At 44.8% G+C, this 21,576-nt stretch overlaps 1 protein-coding gene across 1 annotated transcript; it reads left to right on the forward strand.

Annotated features, from left to right (window-relative positions):
• Nucleotides 1–4,635: 4,635 nt before the first annotated feature.
• Nucleotides 4,636–8,435, forward strand: LOC140077520 (uncharacterized). The gene is made up of 11 exons (XM_072124765.1): nt 4,636–4,717; nt 5,129–5,176; nt 5,504–5,564; nt 5,841–6,088; nt 6,373–6,536; nt 6,644–6,924; nt 7,098–7,160; nt 7,257–7,395; nt 7,511–7,702; nt 7,827–7,955; nt 8,098–8,435. Exons 1-11 carry the CDS (start codon nt 4,636–4,638, stop codon nt 8,101–8,103), a joined length of 1,413 nt encoding a protein of 470 aa, XP_071980866.1. The 3' UTR covers nt 8,104–8,435.
• Nucleotides 8,436–21,576: the final 13,141 nt, after the last annotated feature.

Consider the following 21,576-nt stretch of genomic DNA (forward strand, 5'->3'; position numbering starts at 1 on the left):
ACCAGCTTTTTCACCTCTTGGTAGCGGGCTGGAAGTATGGGCCGGTATCGTTCCTTGATAGGAGGATGAGAGCCAGTAGGGATGGTATGTTGGATCAGGGTAGTCTGCCCAAAATCCAGTGGGTGTTTGCTGAAGGCCTGGTGGTGCTTCATAACGACATCCAGGACACCTTGTACTTGGTCTGCAGGAGTAAAATCGTCATCTCCAATATTGAGCTCAAGCCACCAGGATTGCTCGGCAGGCTCACCTTCAGCACTTTGCTTCAGTTCCAACTGTTGGGAGGCAGACAGAGAGGTTTCAACCAAGTCTTCAGGATGGACGCTGAAGACAGTGGCTATGGCCTGGTACTTTCTCAGATCCACTGGGGAGTCTCCCACATTTAGTAATCGAATGGGTACTTGTCCTCGGGATACAGTGACTAGGCTCCTGGCGGCTAGAATGGGCAGGTCTTCATCAGCTGGTAGAGGTTCTACTATCGCCTGGTAGTCTTGACCTTGGACGCCCATGCAGGCTCGACACCATACTAACGTCTCAGTCCCAGGTTGAAGGCGGACAGGTTGGGGATCCTTGATCCGGGCTCTGCAGATTTCTCCATTAGGGCCAGCAAACTTCTGTTGCGCCGCTAGAACCTGCATAGTCTCCTGAATTACCTTCCGGGAACCGTTGGGCACTGTTGGCAGGGAGTCGTGGAGAGCCTTCAGCACTTCCGGGTAGCAGTTGCGGAGGACATTGGTACCCAGTACCAGAGAGAAGTTACCGTTTTCGGGCACTCGTGTCACCACTACGCCCTGTCTGGTTAACTCAGTGTCTCCAATGGTTAGCGTGGGCTCCCAGTAGCCGCGGATGGGTACGGGTTTTCCGTTCGTAGCAATAATGTTCAAGTAAGCCTTGGGAGGCTGGACTAAGGATGCTCCTCCTCGGCATTTCTCGAAGGCAGCACTCCGGAGGGTGGTCACTTGAGAGCCGGTATCAATTAAGGCCGGTAGGGTAACTCCGTTGATGGTTACATGAACCATGGGGCGAGTCCCCACGAACCTGGGCATCCAGTTGGCATCTCGGGGACTTACAGGTTTTTCCCTTGGAGGTCGTCCCTTAGCTCCAAGGGTTTGTCGTTTAACTGACGACATCCATCCTCTTCATGCCCATATTTACGGCAGTAGCTGCACCGCTGGCAGGGTTCCTTCTGACTCCAGGTGCTTAACGACTTCGCTTCTCTTGGGCGCTGTTTGGCCGGGGAGTCACGAGGGGTAGTTGACCGTACAGAGTTCTCTGAAGGTTTCTTCCTCATAGCGGAGACAGTCAATTCCAACTGGGTCAACCGATCGAGAATTTTATGCAGGGTGTCTGCCAGATTAGGGACCTGTCCTGCTAAGCCAGCAGCTTCCGTAGCCGCAGGAGTAGGTGATGTCGACTGCGTTGGATGGCAAGCTAGAGCAGATTCCTCCATTTCCACGGATTCAGGCTCTTTCTGCGGTCCAGTAGGCGGTCGGTCCCCTAATATGTCAATGGCAATTTCCTTAAACTCAAGAAAGGAAGCCTGGGCATGTTGAGAAGAGATGATCTTTAGATGATCTTTGATTTCTATCAACAAGTCCATTAATGAATTGTTCCCTCAGGGTTTGATCAGAGGTTTCAGCGTCTTTGGGATCAAGACGGTTTATGGCCTTCCATGTCTCCTGTAGGGAGAGGGCAAAGTCTCGTAGGGACTCTTGGGGCTTCTGTCTTTTCCCAAAGAATTGTTGCTTCAACTCTGAGGCAGTACACTTGTCAAAGGTGTTGCGCAGCCTATCAAGAATTTGGACCACATTCTGACACTGTTCTCGGGGCCAAGACTTGACTTCCCGGAGAGCGGGTCCTTTCAACTGCCCGGTTAGGATGCCCACTTTCTGTTCCTCTGTGAACGGGTACAGGGCGAAAGTGGCTAACAACTTGTCTCTGAATTCAGGGAGACTGTGTGATTCTCCCTCGTAGTGGGGTAACCAGGGGGCCCCCGGATAGTAGGGCATAGTCAGAGGCATCATGGTGGGGGTCCCAGGGACACTAGCTGTAGCAGGGCTGAAGGGACTCTCTGGAGGACTTAACATGCTCCGGTACCCTGAGGAGGGACCAGGGGACGGGACTTGCTCCAGTCCCGTATCTTCGTCCTTGGCGGACATGACTGGCCTAGCTGAGGGAAGTCTGCAGGGTTACACAATGTCCGTTGCTATGGGCGATGGCTAGAATGGGACGTGGGCACTTTAAGACACAGTCACTATTCCCTGGGAGGTGAGCCAATAACCTAGTGTTGGAAACAATCTCTACCCCCCTTTAACTTCCCCCAGAGGTACTCACTCAGGATCAGCTGCGATGACAGGACAGCTCCGGTGCATGAAGGACTCCGTTCCCGATGTCCGGCAGGCAGCAGGGGCTCGGTGATGCTCAGCGGTGTTCTCCAGTCGCAGGACCTGCTGCTGGCAGGCTTCAGGCGCAGCCTGCGCCGAAATCCAAGATGGCCGATTAACCCTCTTCGTTGCCGGCCGGCCACACGCGCTCCAGCTCCTCCTCCATGGTACTTCGCGACACTCGCGCAGGGGGCGGAGCCTAGTGACGACTCTGGAGTTCCCGCCAGTGAGGATTTGGCGGGCTGGAAATGCTTGCTGCGCCACACGTCTCTGAGGTAAATGCTTCAGGCGCAGCAGCGCCGGATGTAGCAGAGCTGACAAAGTTCTTTGGCAGGGATTAACCCCCTGATTGCTGGAGCAATGCTTGACAGCGCTTGACAGCAGTAATAAAGTCAATGTGAAATATAGCACAAAATCACTTGGGCCTATACCCGAATGGTAGCAGGGTTAGGCAGCACAGTAGTTTTTCAATAAAGGATAGTCTCTAGTGCCAGAATAAGGCACAGAAGTAATGATCCTGTGTTCGTGACGCCACTTGCAACATCCCCCACCGAGGCCTAGCCTTTTCTCGGGGCCTGGAGTCAGCCGGGGCCCGCAGTACCTGAGTGGCTGGCGGTTGCGGCCTATGCACGCTAGTGTCACGGTGCTTGGTATGGGGGAACCGCAGGGCTGTCCTACAGCCTGGCAGGTCTCCAGCAGGGTGGTGTTGGCAAGAAATGATGAGGGAGAGGCTGCTATAGCGGATCTCCCTGGGACAACCCTTTGGTGTCTAGAGTATTAGTCTCTGTGTGGTGGACAGGGTGCCTGTGATGATGGCAGCTGTAGTAGCAGGGACCAGACGGAGGCAGAGGTTGAACAAAAACAACTTACAGTTCTTTATTGGAACCAACAGGAACCGCAGCAACGTGCCTTAACAAAATGGTGGAGTACTGAGTTGCAGTTGGAGGGAGCCACAGGAGGTAGATCGCTAGCCTGGATGCAGAGGGCAGGCTGGGAGGTAGCTGTGTCCTAATAGGAAGCTTCAGCTTGTCCTGGAGTGCTTCAGGTATCACCCTTGAAGGTAGGATGATACCCCTTTCCTCTCTCTGTCTAACTCACTGCTTGGTCTGACTGGCTAGTCTTTCTGACTGAATCCTGTCAGACTCACTTCTCTGACTGAACTGACTGTTGGAAATCTCCAACCGTCACTTTTTCTCAGCTCTTGGTCATGTGGTGGTTACTCCTCCAATTACATCCCAGCTTACAATACATTAGGATAATACTTGTGATTGGATGACACATTTTACATCACATAAAGCAATTAACTCCTGCCTTACCAGGCAGGATCTACCACTGCAGAGTTCATCTGTGTTATCTAGTGTGATGTAGTGACATGCTGTGAGGCTAATCAGACCCTACACAGGCTGCAAGCTACATGGTGGGACGTATTTGCAAACACAGCTCTGCCTTGCATCGGCGAGGGTGTTGCACATGCATGCCAAAATAATAACATTAACAATAAAGTAAACAAAAAGAGCGCACAAATACAACCTGTGCGTGCTGTCCCAGGGCAAAACTAACACCTTGTGCAGCCAAGGTGCCCTTGGTGCCCATCCGCAAGCCCTTAGTAAATAAGCCCCATTGTGTTTTATATCCATCTCACGGATCTCATCATTTCTCATCCCTAATCTGTCTTATTTCTCTTTTTCTTTGTGTCCGTTACTAGTAGAATGTTTAGAAGCTAAATAAAAGTGTAGATAAACCTGTACCCTCATAATCCAAGCACATTGTCAGCTCACAGCATCTCATAGCACATAGGAATGATGAAGTGTCTGCTCAGAGAGTCCCCGCTCACACTCTGGAATCTTACGCTGATCATCACTTAGTGGTAGGAGCTAAAACAGCAATAATGAAGAGTAAAATTGTAAAGTTAGGGATGAAAAATTATGTTTATTGTGTAAACATCACTGGGGGATTAAAATTTGAGGACTTTTTTTTCATGGGGAAAACCCTTTAATGGTGATCGATATATACCAATCATGATAATAATGATAAGCGGTCAGCATAGCCATTTTTAGGGGGGGCTGTAAAGTATCTTTATTAACATCCTTTTATTACTCACTATATACTCAACATGCACTCAGGCTCCACCCACAAGACACCTAATTTGCATAAAACGATGACATCACAATGGGGATGACATCACAATGCCCTTGCTGCCCTATATAAGGAGGGAACGTGCTGGGGCAGTTCAGTTGTCTGTTAGACAGCGACGATGAAGCTTTGGAGATTGCTGCTCCTGCTCTTACTGACCGTCACAGGTGTGGAGGGGAGGGTCCTCCCCAAAAGATCACCTGGTAATGGACGTTTACTGTGTAAAATTGGCAGGGGGTGTCTTTTACAAAGGGTTAATCATTGGGAATATTTTTTTTTTATATGTAACTTTTATAGTAGGTTCCTTCTCAGCCGCTGATTGACATGTGATGCTCCATCTTAGGGAGAGGTTCTGCAGCAGCTTCAGTGTGTATAATATAGATCTGTTCCACAGCCGCTGCAGAGCTTCTTTATTTTACACTGTTAGTACAGGGGAGAGATTTGTGCTGCCCATATGTCTCGCTCACAGAAGGAGAAGGATCTGCTATATACTGACAGTACTGGACAAGCGGGAGGGGCTATCGGTGGTGTCTCCTGTGTCTCCGCCATGTTGGGTATAAGATGCATCTTCTATCATGTAGAGTCTAACCATTGTCTATTATTCTCTTCTGCAGTGACCCCCTCGATGACCACCCTGGGACCCCCCAGCCAGAAGGAAATAAGTGAGTGTCGCCCCTTTATAAGTCCATAGCGGACTCTGCTTGTAGACATCTGGACCCAAAGCAATGGGGGGAAGGGGGGTCCAATTTATGGAACCGTCTTTACTGCCCATAGCAATGTAGCAATAGAGAAGTCCTTATAAATGAAATGTACCCTGTGATTGGTTGCTATGGGTAACACAGAGAGTTTCACATTTAGAAGGTGTCATAGATCTCCCCCAATGTGTTCTATCACCATGCCAACCATAGAGGGTCCATAGTGATGTGTAAGATCTACGTGTGAAGCTTTCACATGACGTCTCATCCGCCATCTTGTCTCTTTCTTCCCAGTCGTTGGATGCACCGTCCTGGCACTAGTTTATGTTGTCCTACTAGCCATGATATTGATTTGGTGAGTATCCTAAATATTCTACCGAATATTTTATAACAAACACATAAGTTATGTAGATTCATAATGTCCCCATAATACAGAGCGTCGAGTTCTGCCCCTGTTCACACAACCTCAGGTTCTCTAATTACTAATAAAATCCACAAAGTGAGCTCCAAGAAATCACACCAGGCCCGGGTCCTTATCTGCCTCTATCCTCCATAGTCACGCATCAGGTGGGGGAGGCCCGAGGTTTCCCCCTATAAAAGCTTTTATTTAATGCCTACTTTTTCATTTCAGCTACAAATACCTCCGACATATTCGTCTGAAGCCTACGGAGGACGGCGACCTTAAGGAAGTCGTTGTAGAGAAACCCCCGTGTATGAAGCCTACGGAGGACGGCGACCTTAAAGAAGTCGTTGTAGAGAAACCCCCGTGTATAAAGCCTACGGAGGACGGCGACCTTAAGGAAGTCGTTGTAGAGAAACCCCCGTGTCTGAAGCCTACGGAGTACGGCGAGCTTACGGAAGTTGTTGTAGAGAAGCCAGGTAACACTTACCTATCAGTGAGTAAAACCCCTGACCTAGGGTGTATACAATAGCCGATACCCCTGACCCCGGGTATATATAGTATCTAATACCCTGACCCCGGGTATACATACCGCCACTTGTAGCTTTTTGGAATACAGAACCCGCCCTCTACTCACTAATCTCTTCAGATACAGCTGGTTATGGGGTAGAGGGGCCCAGTGGCAATGATAGTTACAATCTTGTCCTTTACGCTTTGTGTTTTAACTTGTTGCCGATTTGTGAACCATATTTTCTCTTTCCAGATAAAAGCTTCCAGCCACCCCCTGACACTGCAGCCGAGCCGGCAGAGGTTCTTGGCCGTGCCAGTTCCTGCACTTTGCCCCCAATAGAAGTCAACATCAAAAATCCTGTTGATATCCACAACCTCCAAACTGAAAAGACTCTTGGCGAGGGGGCGTTTGGAACGGTAAGTGGCCAAAAAGTTATTACTTCCTGTCATCACACATTTTCATTAAAAAAAATCTTGTTTTCCCCTCAAAATTCTTGTTCTGATCTATATTGCCTCTCCTCCAGGTTGTACTGGTATCAGATCCAGCCAGTAAAGAACTTCTGGCGGTGAAGGCCCTGTCTAAGAGGAAGATGAAGGAAAGCCTGGGTACAGAACTGGAGGTCCAGAAAAGGGCCTTTATAGAACTGGAAGTCCTGAATATTGGTGCTGGAAGCCGCTTCCTCATGTCTTTGAGGGGCTTTCTAGAGAACATCTATAATTATATGCTGGCAATGGACTATATGCCCGGAGGAACCCTGCATAGCCGGATGGAGGAATCTCAGCTGTTTACAATCCAGACAACAAGGTACATTTCTTATACTAGACGAGAATCATTCAGGATCCTAAAAATCTGCTGTGGGAACATTCTAGTCCTAGAGCGATGGACAATGACACCCAGAGACAGGAATGGGTCACATGTCATTATCTTATGTGAGGTGTATGTAACCACTGATCCATCCTCTACTTTCTACTCCACAGGCGGTTTGCGGCTGAGATGTTCTGCGGACTGCAGTACCTTCACGATCATGGCGTCATCCATCGGTAAGAACGTGCACTCATCTCCCGGGACTCTTTCTCTTCTCATATATAAATTGTAGAATGTTCTCTCTATGAATTATCTGTTTCTTCTTTCTGCAGAGACCTGAAGCCGAACAACATCCTCCTAGATGACATCGGACACATCAAAATCGCCGACTACAGCTGTGCAGCCATCAATGTGTCTAGGGAGGACACAACAACAGGCTTCTTCGGCACGACTGGTTACGCTGCCCCAGAGGTAAGGAACATAGAATCCACATGCAGACAGTTGTTCAATGACCAGTCCCCATATAATTGTGTGTGTAATACCCTTCCCAGAATATTCTCTTATCTCCTGACTGATGTTCTTCCAGGTTCTGGGCGGGAAGCGGTACAACCATCAGGTGGATTCTTTTTCCTTTGGCGTCATCCTGTTCATGATGTGCGTAGGAGAAAAACCCTTCTACAGCGAAGGCTCAGTGATGGAATATTTCCTGTCACTGGTGAAGAAGGTCCCTGTTTTCCCTCCTGGGATGTGCCCTGACGCCGTCAGCTTCATAGAAGGGGTAAGTAGTAGGAGAAGATGGAGAAGGATAGTTGGGGGATTATGAGAACTGCTCATAGACGTTGGAGTATCACCTATTGCATTAATCATACATCATATGTCTAATTACCTCTCTTATTTTCTAGCTCCTGCGCAAATCTCCAAGTGACCGACTGCCAATAACATCTGCCACCAGATCCCACCCGTTCTTTATCTCTATTGACTGGGATGATGTGGAGTCCGGGAAGACCCAGCCACCATTCCCATGGTTCTCTGTAAGTATAACACTCGGAGATATCATAGTGATATTAGTGCAGTTATAGACATACAGCCCTGTTATTCTTTCCCCCCTTATAGATATATACATTATATATGTGCAGAGATGATACTTAGACGTGTATATTTCTCTCCTTACAGGTGTAACAGCCACCAGAAGCGTCCAGGACCGTTTATTCTCTACCGATTTATGACTTTCTCACCGATTCCCACCACATACCATCCATATAGATTTGAGCACCAATTATCCAGGGATGTTATCCGATCGCCATATTTGGGGTCAGGAAGGAATTTTTTCCCCTAATATGAGGACAAAACACTCCATAGTCCTCATGGGTTTTTCGCCTTCCTCTGGATAAACATAGCAAGTCATTACAAGGTTGACACTGAAGAACATCGCTCAACCACACTTGCTATGTAACACCTAGAAAGCTCATCTACTACACGGTGACGAATAAAGATCTAAATCTATCTATACATTGCAAACATATAATGAGGCTTTGTCTTAATTATTTCAATATACAGAACTTATCATGTACTTTTATTATGAGTTACACCCAGATATTTTACCTGGGAGGGATCTGGCTAGGGGTTCAGGATGGGGGAAGGAAGTATGTGGGTGGGGTATTCGTGGATGTGTCTTTTTCTGAAAGCGGGAATCGGGAAGATGAACAGGGTAGAATGGACGGCGACCAGCAACATGGTGCTCAAAAAAGTTTCCTCCTTTCCATTCTCAGGAAACTTTAGTCATTCAACATATGTAACAAATTCCTAAAATCCCATTGTCTGCTTCCTTAAAAAAAGGAATATAGTAGGTTGGCCAAAATCACTAGAAGGTCACAAAGCATTGTAGGTGACAGACTGAGTCCAATCAACAGAATTTGGCAGGTTAGGATTTGCAGCAGGATTATTTGTATTGCAGGAAATGCATTACATCCATTGCACCAAGTACTACTCTAACAACTGAGCACAAGAAGTGACCATTATAGGCAGATTCTCTGCCAAATATCGAAGTTCCTAAACTCCTTTATACCAAGAGCCAACGATTTCTACATTAAATGGACTACACTGCACGGCTACACCACGCCCCAGTAGCCTCTTGCAATCTGCCTACCAATACATCTTCAGCACTGGTCCACGAAGCTGCGTTCTGCGCATGCGCACGAGCTCCGGCTTCGGAGCCGAGACTGTGCAGCTGCCCGGCTTGCGCTCTAGGCATGCGCAGAACCCGGCTTTGTGGACGAGTGTGTGCAGCTGCTCGTAGCTTCACGCTAAATATGTATTGGAACGCGGATCGCAAGATCGCTACTGGGGCCTGTAGTAGCCACGACGTGTAGCCTCAACTCTGGCTACTCAGCTCCCCAGTAGCCTCTGTAGTAAATTTGCATATAAAGGCCATTAAAAATTTGGAGGACTAAAGAATAAGCCCTAAAAAGGGCTATCCTGCTACAGATTAGAGGAACCTGACACGGGACATATACAATTTGTTGGGTCACATTTAAGCACATTCCCTCTAAAACAGTGATGAGTTCATAAAGGCCGCTATAGAAAGGCCAATATTAACAATAATACAGGCAGTCCCCGGGTTACATACAAGATAGGGTCTGTAGGTTTGTTCTTAAGTTGAGTTTGTATGTAAGTTGGAACTGTATATTTTATCATTGTAATCCCAGCCAGAACTTTTTTGGTCTCTGTGACAATTGGATTTTAAAACTTTTGGGTTGTCATAAGAATCAATATTAACACTAAAGCTTCATTACAGACACCTGTGATAACTGTCACAGCTGATCATTGTAGCCTAGGACTAAAGTACAATAAATTACCAATATTCAGAGGTCCGTTTGTAACTAGGGGTCGTATGTAAGTCAAGTGTTCTTAAGTAGGGGACCGCCTGTATTGCTATACTAGGAGCGAATATAGTGATGAGTACCGTAATACCACCAATCAGTGAGGAACATAACCGCTATATACTGATTAACATTACCCCCATACAGTAACAGCAGTCAGTCCTGAGTAGATGCAGGGATTAGGGACTATGAGAAGTTCTCCTGCTCATGGACCAAATATTGCCTTCTTAACCCCTTTTTTTGTTTTTGCGTTTCCATTTTTTACTCCCCACCTTCAAAAATCTATAACTTTTTTAATTTTTCAGGAAAGTAAAAAAAAGCTATGCGAGGGCTTGTTTTCTGCGTAACAAATTGCATTGGGAAGCGATAAAAAATTCCAAATGTAGTAAAATCCATGAAAACACGCTTTTGCACCAAATTTCTTGTGGTATTGGTTTTCACGGCTTTCACTGTGCGCCCCAAACGACAAGTCTCTTATATTCTTTGGGTCGGTGCGAAATTTGGGATATCAAATTTATACAGGTTTTATCATGTTTTCAGATAGATAGACAAAAAATGAAAACCTCCTGTGCAAAAAAAAAAATTATCATTTTGCCATTGTTAGGGTAGAATCCCTGGGAATTTCTGGTACGAACTTTTTTGGCACTAACTTTTTCATAGATGTGCTGACGTTTATAATGCTATTATTTTGAGGACTGCACAGCCTTTTGATCACTTTTTTATATGTTGCAAAAAAGTGGCATTTTCAACTTTGGGCGCTATTTTCCGTTACGAGGTTAAACGCCTAACTCATATGTGCTAAATACAGAGAAGGGGCATAATGAAGGATTGGGGAATCCAATTTGGCAGGGGGTCTGTAGGGCAAAGTGGCTGTTGTTAGGGTGAAGATTGTGGGAACATGTTGAATTTGGGATCATGCATATAATATCTGTCTGTGGCCACATACATACTGGCCTTTGTCCGTGGCCACATATATACTGGCCTCAGTCTGTGGCCACATATATACAGGCCTCTGTTCGGACCACATACATACTGGCCTCTGTCCGTTGCCACATATATAGTGGCCTCTGTCCGTGGCCACATACATACTGGCCTCTGTCCGGACCACATATATACTGGCCTCTGTACGTGACCACATATATACTGGCCTCTGTACGTGACCACATATATACTGGCCTCTGTACGTGACCACATATATACTGGCCTCTGTACGTGACCACATATATACTGGCCTCTGTACGTGACCACATATATACTGGCCTCTGTACGTGACCACATATATACTGGCCTCTGTCTGTGGCCACATATATACTGGTCTCTGTCCGTGGCCACATACATACTGCCCTCTATCCGTGGCCACATATATACTGGCCTCTGTACGTGACCACATATATACTGGCCTCTGTCCCTGGCCACATACATACTGCCCTCTATCTGTGGCCACATATATACCGGCCTCTGTCCCCGGCCACATATATACTGGCCTCTGTACGTGACCACAAATATACTGGCGTCTGTCCCAGGCCACATATATATACTGGCCTCTGTCTGTGGCCACATACATACTGACCTCTATCCGTGGCCACATATATACTGGCCTCTGTTCCCGGCCACATATATACTGACCTCTGTACGTGACCACATATATACTGGCCTCTGTCCGTGGCCACATACATAATAGCCTCTGTCTGTGGCCATATATACTGGCCTCTGTACGTGACCACATATATACCGGCCTCTGTCCCCGGCCACATATGTACCCCACACCACTCCACTTTTAACCCTATTGAAAGTGGCGTGGGGATCCGGTTAGGGCCGATGTTAAGTGAGCCATCAGCTCACTGAGGGGAGCCGGCTCTTGTTGTTTGCGAATGACACATCACTAATGAGCGCTTCACACAGAGTATTTATGTGGCCACAGACTCAGTCATATGGGACACTAAACCACAAGTACCTATAGTTGGTTTAGTGTCCAAAAGCCACCTGGCAGGACCTCTGTGTGAGCAGCTCCTGTCCTCCTCCTGCTGGAGGCTCCATCCTGTCAGCCGCCTCACTCCTCATTCTGTTTCCCGGGCTGAAGAGGAGGAGGAGCCTGCGCTGATCTGCTGCTACTGTCTCACCAAGGCTGAGGTATGTCTCCCCCTCCTGGACACATTTAGGTACTGCAATGCCCTCCAGCTTTACCATAAAGACATTTTTAAAGGTGTCTTAATTTTACTGATCTTGTGGCACAAGGTGAGATGGCAACTCACTCCTATTACATATTATAGGATTGACCTATAGGAATCCCTTCAATGCAGAAGCAGTTGAACTAAAAAAGTCACATAAGGGCATATATAGGGTTCAGAAGGGTTTCCTAACAAATATGCATACCTCCCAACATTTGTGAAAGGGAAAGAGGGACAAAATGGCGGCACGCGGCGATCCCCCTAAGCCACACCCCCAATCACTCCCTGGCCACGCCCCAAATTTTAGCCATATTATAATAATAAAAATCATCTCAATAAAAAAAAAAGTATCCTCTATGGGATTTGAACCTAGAACCTGCAGAGCCCATGTACAATAATGTCACAGTGCCCCAACCAACTGAGCTGTAACCTTGGTGATTAGCAAGGTGTAGAATTTTGGTAACTAAGAACTATGACTACTGTTACACTGTGACACAGATTTAATGCCTTGGTATATAGAGAGGGATCTTCTTAGAGATTATTGTAATTATTGAGACTATTATTATGGAGATGATTATTATTATCATTATTATTATTATTATTTTTACTATTATTAATAATCGTCTCCATAATAATATAAATAATAAAATTTATAATAATAGTTTCAATAATTAACATAAATAATCTCTGAGAAGATCCCTCTCTATACATCAGTGCATTAGTCTGTGTCACAGTGTAAATGGCAGATAACACTTCTTAGTTACCAGAATCCTCAGCTCTGTATCACTGGGCTTATAGCTTAGTTAGTTAAGCTCCTGTCTGCAGTGCAGAGGGTCCCAGGTTTGAATCTCAGCCTGGCCAAAACTTTATGTAATTAAATAAAAAGCTTGTGTCTGGGGAAGCCCTGGAGACCATATATGGACAGATGCTGATCTGAAGCTGATGACGTGGTCCCTGCTCTCTCCGCTAAGCCCGACACTTCTCTGAAAAGGATTCCCTGCCCGATGTCTGCTCTGGGGAACCCTAGGAGATGCAGTGACCATATATGGACAGATGCTGATCTGAAGCTGATGATGTGGTCCCTGCTCTCCACTAAGCCCGACACTTCTCTGAAAAGGATTCCCTCCCGATGTCTGTAGAAGCCATTCTGTACTGTGAGTTCAGGCGCCGGGACACAGCAGGACCTGGGGGGAAAATCCGTGACAATCTCATAGCTGCCCGTGACGTGGGGCAGAGGTAAGAAAAACGGGACTTTCCTGGCAAAATCGGGACGGTTGGGAGCTATGAATATGTGGATTTTCATAGGACTGTGTCCAGGGTCGGCTCCAGGTTTCAGTAGGCCCTTGGGTGACAGAAGTGGCGGCTTTAAAAATACAGGAACTAAAACAGTCTCCTGTTCCCTAAAACATTCCCTGGTTTATCATTCTAAACATCCCCCTAGTGGTTATTTTATATAAACCCCTTATATGCAGCCTTATGTAGGCCCCCCCCCCCTCCCCCCCCAGAAGCTCTGGGCCCCAGCACTTGCCCAAGTATGCCCAGTGCCGGTGCCCGCCCTGACTGGGTCCATATTTCTTCCAAGTTATTTAAAATAAAGGTCTATACTGACCTCATTGAGACCTCTAGTAATGACCAATGTGTTTCAGGGAGGTCGTTACAGACCTTTAGTGTAGTGATGGGAAATCCGGCTCTTCTTAGTGAGCTGGATCATTAGGCTCCGCTCACTAAGAAGAGCCGCTCTTCTGGCTCCTTAATAGCTCCCTATTAAATATATAGTAGGGATCTGCAGGCCAGTCAATCACCCCACACCAATCCACTTTTAATCCGATTGTATCGGATTAATGGGGGCGTGGTGAACTGTTTAGGGGCGGGGTTAAGTAAGCCATCGGCTCACCGAGGGGAGCCGGCTAACGTCGTTCATGAACACAGCTGGGAGTGTTTTGGCTTGCACACTAGAACCCATGTGCCACTCTGAATGTATTGATTAACTGAATATATAGAGATGTTGTGGACTTTTTCTTATAGAATAATAACAATGATTTGCACAGAACCTTCATGAGTTCTTATAATCTCACTACAAACCTATCAGGGAGCATCTGATTATATGGTCACTTGTCATTGAGGTGGTCTTCATCTTGACAGCTTTGTGGTCATGTGATGTGGATTGTTCCTATATATGGTTAGGCCATGGTCACTCTTGACTATCTGTCCCTTCTTTCTTTCTGGTCATAGCAAGTTAGGCCCTTTCCGTTGGCCCCCTTTGTGCTTGAACTGGGACCCCCGCAAATCACAAGAACCGCGGTCACTTGTACCCCTGTTGCACTTTAAAGGGCTGGAACACTGAACTGTGGACAGGACCTTGCTAAGAATGGACAACCCCTTTAAACTTAGAGGATGCCTATGGTATATATTAGGTTAGAAACTTAGTAGGTAGGTAGCTTATAAAAATAGGTCGTATGTAATACAGGTGCCCTATGCCTTATTCTCCAGGAACTTTATTAGTTCAGCCGAAATGTGAAGAAAATTACATATTACATTACTTATTATTAAAATTACTTATTACAAATATAAAATTACAAGGGAACAGAAGGACTAATGTGAAATTAACATAGGAAGCACCAAAGCTATTACAGGCGGTCCCCTACTTAAGAACACCCGACTTACAGACGACCCCTAGTTACAAACGGACCTCTGGCTGTTGGTAATTTAATGTGCTTTAGGCTACATGCCCACTGACGTTGCCCCTCATACAGTAGCACGGCAGCGCTGCTCACCTCCGCCCCTCTCCAAAGCGATATATATGCCGTGAGAAGATAGGACATGGTCTATCTTTTCACGGGGTACGGAGTGGTACAGTGACGCACGTGTGCTGCACCGTACCGCTCCCGTAGGGCGCCGTGCACCCATTGCCTTCTATGGGGGACGTATATCGGCCGTATATATGTCCCCCAATGCGGCAGTGTGAATGTAACCTTAGCCTGAGGACGCGTGCACACTTCGCGCTTTGGTTGCATTTTCATTGCGTTTTAAAAAAACATTACAACAGCTGAGGAGAGGTTGATTTGCCTAATTACATTACTATTTACATTTGTTAACGCTATGTTAACGCATGTGTTAACAAAACACGTGGGTTAACGCATTGTTAACTCATGCATTAACATCGCGTTTACAATGCGTTTTGTAAACCCAAATGTTAACAGTAATGTAATTAGGCAAATCACCTCTCCTCAGCTGTTGTAATGCGTTTTAAAACGCAATAATGAAAACGCACCCAAAGCGCAAGGTGTGAACGCGCCCTTAGGCTACAAAAAACAGCTATTACAGTTATCACAGGTGTCTGTAATGAAGATTTATTGTTAATCCTGGTTTATGACAATCCAACATTTTTAAAATCCAATTGTCACAGAGAGCAAGAAAAATTTGTCCGGAGTTACAATTCTAAAATATACATAAAAATTTAATTTTAAGGGCATCTACCATCAGGATGAAAGACTATATGCAAATGCGTCTGGAGCCCCTAAATGCCCTTTAACCCCTTTCTGCACCTTGACGTGATACTACGTCATAGGATGCGGGTTGTTCCTGCACCTTAACGTAGTATCACGTCATGGCGATCGCCCGGGCTCAGAAGCTGAGCCCGTGCGTTCGCCGCGGGATCCCGGTGGTACGCGGTAGCCGGGATCCCGCAGTAACAGCCGGGATCGCGACTATCGCGATCCCCGCTGTTTAACCCTATAGACGCCGCGGTCATTGGGACCACAGCGTCTACGGTGAATCACCGCGACGAGCGGCACCCTCCGTGCATGAAGCCCGATAAGGACCGCAGGGTTGCCTTCACTAGAAGCCTGTTAGGATCGTGCTGTAAGCAGAATGCATAGGCTGACTGTGTAATATGCTGCAATACATTAGTATTGCAGTATATTACAATGAACAAGTGATCAAATGATCCCTTGTTCATGTCCCACCCTGGGACAAAATAAAACAGCAAAAAAAAGTTTTAAAAAAAAAGTGCAATAAAAAAAAAATTAGTAAAAAAGAATAAAAGTCTCTTGAAGTCCCATCCCATGCAATAATCCAATAAAACATAAAAAAGTGAAAATCACCAAAAAAACCACAACATATTGGGCATCACAACATCCGTTACAAACCACACAATAAAATAAAATTGTCACTGAACCCGTACGGTGAACGGCGTTAAAAAAACACACAAAAAAACTTCTGACCTCATAAAAAGTGCATAAAAAGTAATCAAAAAGTAACATTTACCCCGACATGATACCAAGAAAAAGTACATCTTGTCCCGCAAAAAATAAGCTCTTAACCAGCTCTGTAAACAAAAAAATATAAATGTTCTGCCCATTGTTACATGGCGATACAAAAAGAAGCTAATTTCTCACAAAATGAGTTCTATATTCTGCAAAACACGTTAACCATAAAAAAGCCATATAAATGGGGTATCGCCGTAATCGTGATGACCCATAGAATAAAGTCACCACCACATATGGGGCATCCTCTGACTCGGGAGAAATTGGGTATCAAACTTTGTGGAGTTTTTTGTCATTTAATACTTTGTAACTGTTTAATTTTTGGCAAAAATTAATATATTGTCTTAAAAAAATTACAGCTTGTAAATCACACCTCCATATTGTTTTAACCCATGTGAAGTATCTAAAGGGTTAACATACTTCTTAAAGTTGATTTTTTACACATTGAGGGGTGTAGTTTCTAAAAAGGCGTGATTTATGGGGTGTCTCAAAGTCCGTTATAGCTGAGAAGGAGCCTCTAAATAAGGGTTTTGGCGATTTTCATAAAAATGAGAAAAATTGCACCCAAAATTCTGAACCTCCTAACAACCCAGAAAAGAGAGAGGAGGCATAAAACCCTATGCCAATATAAAGCAGACATTCCGGAAATGTTAGTTATGAAGTTACTTGGGTGCTATGACTATCTGGCTGAAAAGCAGAAAATTTTGAACTTTGAAAATGAATAATTTTAAGAAATTTTTGGCAAATTTCAATTTTTTTCATAACTAAACGCAAAAGATTTCATCAAAATGTTTCTATTACTTTGAAATACAATGTGTGACGAAAAAACAATCTCAAAATCCCCTGGTTAAGTTAAAGCGTCACAAAGTTATTACCACCTATAATGACACAGGGCAAATTTTAAAAATCAGGCCTGGCCCTAAAGGTCTAAAATGGCATAGACACAAAGGGGTTAAGAACAAACCTACAGAACCTATCTTGTATGTAACCCGGGGACTGCCTGCATATCAAAATTTACAGTAGTGCACCAGTCCAACCAGCAGATGGCAGTGTCTGCTCATTGTAGATGAGGATGAGGCCCATAGAACTGAATAGGGCTACATTTGACTACACAAGGAGGGCAACATATGACCTCTGGAGGGCGCTCTTATGTCTCGCTAGGACTGCAAGAGACAGTATTGCTGCAGCCCGGATTCATGAAGGGGGTCATTCCAAGCTGTCACAGTGTTTGAGACGTAACTGGCCTCTGCTTTACGACTTGTTTATGTTTAATAAATCCATTGGAATGATAAAATTGCGGATCACAGTCACGATTAAATAAGCAGACTCTGCTCTGTGATTCTCCATGCTGCAAACTCTGACACCCAGAGCTGGAGTCACAGGAGGAATTCTGTCTCTCCGCATGCACGAGGCCAACGCCGGATCCAAAATCTAACTACGACTCCGTAACTCCAGAATCAACAGCAAACTCTGCCTCAAAGAATTGGGTTCTTTGCAGATATAGTCATACGCTGTTTATATCAGTGATTTGGAGTTGGGAGATGAGGGTTATGCAACTAATTTTGGCAAATCTCAATTTATGTGACATAATTCAATGCTATTAGAGGTCAGTTCCCGATTCAGGACCTTGGAGGACCAGAAACTTCTTACTATGCAATACTTTATTTTTCCTGTGGGGGCGCTGCAGAGAAACTGAACAGTTCTGCATTGGGAATCCTTGCAACAAACAGGCACAGTCCAAAGTGGACGACCCCTTTAAGGTTTCTTTTTTTCCTACTTAAGACCCTCGAGGATACGGTATAGGCCCCCATTATCCTTGCTTGAAAATATACTTTTGCGTGGACTCTTTTCACTCTTTATCTCACATCCACGACCACAGCAATCTGCTGACACCTAACTTTTAGAAGTCACTTGCACTGATGTCTGTCAGGTGATGAACCCCCCCCCCTTCCCCCAGCTCCTCGGATCATTATTCAGGATTCTTAATATGATTGACTTGTCCCTAAATTATACATTGCTACCTCCGCCTCTGATTTGTGATATTATTGCAGACGGCAATTACTATAAATCATGTAAAACTGCTCGAGAAATGATGATGAACAAGTCTCTCCTGGCCTTGGGAGGTCTTCTGCTCCGCTAGGAACTGAGCGCTCCCCAAATTCCCATAACTGAGCAACAGGAGTCTGATTCCTGGAGACCCCAAAGTGGGGTCTCATTAGGGTGTCAGAGCCTGGACCTTCATCCTCTAAGACCTTCATGAACAGATTTGTAACCAATAGATATGAAATGTTTCCATTCACTGACAGCAAGCAAAGATCTTACAAATCGGAAAAAGCTATAACACTAAACATATCACCATAGTCTATATGATCCCCCCTTCCCTCTTATATTTTGATTCTGCAGAATTTGACCCATCAGCGCGGCCTTGAGGAGCAGCCCCAGGTGCCTTCGCTCCTTCAGTTAAAACATATGGGCGATGGAGGATTTTCATGTACGGATTTGTTTTGGATGTTTTATGCTGCATTATCTCAGTAATATATGGCTGAGCTCTGCAGCAGGGAAGACGCCTGTCCTCCATATGTTCTTCTTTGTCGGGAGTCTGGGTTTTATTTTGGACACCTGTGGTCTGGAGATAGAGGGGGGCAATGGAGGGAGACTGACTATAACATAGCACCCATAGCTTCCATGTAGAGGAAACATATTCCGCAGCGATGTACATTCATTGTCACAATGTAATTTTCCTATCGGAAATGTTTCATGATCATGTGACCACTAGGGGGTGCTACTATAAGGCCCCTCTGATATATAAGTTTTGTACATGGCACGTCGTAAATTTCGGCCCTTCTACAGGATTTGCTTTGGGACCCGAGAGTTACATCAATGCATTTGGTCACCTCCACATATAAGGAAGAATATGACAGCTTTGTCTGTTCCAGTTCTTACTTATGGCCCCCTAGGGGTACGGCCACAGCGCAAAAGTTGTATTTAGGCCAGTGGATTTAGGTCACTGTATATTATAGACTTCATGTTAATGTAGTTTTCCTTGGTAAAAACCATCTTTGAATCAATATTTGCATGTAGCTGCCGTCGGTGACCACAAGGGGTGCTGTTGTATTGACAACTGCGCATGATAGCAGCATAACCCTGCACATAGGGGGAGTATTATTCTTACGTTACGTTGAAAGGAAAAATATTATGTGCTGGTTATATAAGCTCCTGTAACTAAAAATAATTTTAGATCTAAAATGTATATCTTAAAAAATGAATTGGAATGGAATCGGTATTGTCCTAGTGCTGTTGGCCATAGCCTAGGAGAACATAATTTGGGAGAGAATTCTGGAATTATAGGCAATTATATAGGAATTATTGCCTTTTGCCCAATTTTTTATATTTTGTGATGCTATTATGCCTAAAGGTTGTGGTTTAGCGGGAAAGGGATATACGGAGGGCGGGGCTTAAGTTGCTTCACCACCATACATACAAATATGGCGTCATCTAAAGCAACTAATATGGAGAGATGTCAATGAACTCAGTGGTGTTTTATTGTTTTATTTTTAATTATTTAATGTTATTTGATATTTTATGTTTGATATCACAGGCGGTCCCCTACTTAAGAACACCCGACTTACAGACGACCCCTAGTTACAAACGGACTTTTGGATGTTGCTAATTTCCTGTACTTTAGTCCTAGGCTACAATTATCAGCTGTAACAGTTATCACAGGCGTCTGTAATTAAGATTTATTGTTAATCCTGGTTCTTATGACAACCCAACATTTTCACAATCCAATTGTCACAGAGACCAAAAAAAAATTGGGGTGGGGTTACAATGATTAAGTATACAGTTCCGACTTACATACAAATTCAACTTAAGAACAAACCTACAGAATCTTGTACGTAACCCGGGCACTGCCTGTGTACTGCATTAATGTGACTCATGTCTGTGTATATATATATATATATATATATATATATATATATATATACATACATATATACTGGAGACAATGGATGCCCAGTGTATAATAAGATCTATGAAGAAACACTTCAATAAGTGGATTAAAATAAGAGTGAAACTTGGCAGGTAAGAGGCCGTGTAGTGCGGGATGCGGAGGGAAGATGTAAGAGGGAGGGGGGTCTTTGTTCCACTCGGTTGATCAGAGAACCCCCTTTGAGGCCAGCTGCCATCATTACAATGGTTTGCAGCAGAAGTCATGTGGGACTTGTTTGTGGGCCCTTACAACAAACAGCTGCTTGAAAGGACTAAGGCTCCAGTATGGAGCTCCTGCTGAGGTGTCCTCTCTCTGTGACCTCCACCTGACCTTCTACAAAATGGCCGCCCTGCAAAGAGGCCTGTGCATGTCAATTAAACCCAAACACAGGGGGTTAAATTGTGAAGAATGCCAGTCATTTCTGATTACCTGACGGGAGTTTTTTTTTACAGGGAATTGAGATTGATGGGGAATTTTTTTTTTTCGCCTCAAATTTATAAATTCAGACCTATTTGGGACAATATGTTCCATACTGTGAGGTGATCAAGATTGGGTGTGTATGTCAAATTACAATTGTGGTCCTGGGGTTAAGAAAGAGTACACATAGGTGTGTGTCCATACTAATTGTTGAGTTAAGTACGAATCGGTTTAATTTCAAGCAACGAATCTGAATACTTTCTGATTTGCTTTAGATGAATTTTGTACACGCAATGGACCAACGTTTATCTGCACTATGAGGGAGATTTATCATAAGTCTCTTAGAGAAGAACCGGCAACCAATCAGAGCTCAGCTTTCATTTTTACACAGCTGTTTATAAAATGAAAGCTGAGCTCTGATTGGTTTCTATGGGCAACTAGAACAGTTTTACCTTAGAAACCCATGATAAATCTCCCCCTGTGACCTCTGTGTAGTTTCCCTGTGGATGGCGCAGATTCATCAAAAGTGGCGCACGATCTTCATTAATATGGATCCCCCTGCACTGCTCGGGAAGGGTGCACCATACTTTTTCTTGGTGCACCTTTAACAAAAGGCATGCAACACAATTCTGTCGAGTTGCAGTAATAAATTTGGCGCATGGTCCGACTCTGCTCTGGAACGTGCACAATTTTGTGGCGCGTTGGACAATTTTGTCACATACACCTAATTGTGCAAGCAGTTTGCACATTTTTTCAGTGCAAAAATTAGCGCAAACACTTTAATAAATGTGGCCCAATGACAGAAGTCTAACATATCCGTTAAATATCCATTTATTTCAATGCACTTTTGATGGTTTCCATTATTGTCTGTGTGCACCACATCCATTAAGTTTCCCTTCCAGAATATTAAAATATTAGTAAAAAAAATTATG

Source organism: Engystomops pustulosus, chromosome 9, assembly GCF_040894005.1.
Source record: "Engystomops pustulosus chromosome 9, aEngPut4.maternal, whole genome shotgun sequence".
Lineage (NCBI taxonomy): Eukaryota > Metazoa > Chordata > Amphibia > Anura > Leptodactylidae > Engystomops > Engystomops pustulosus.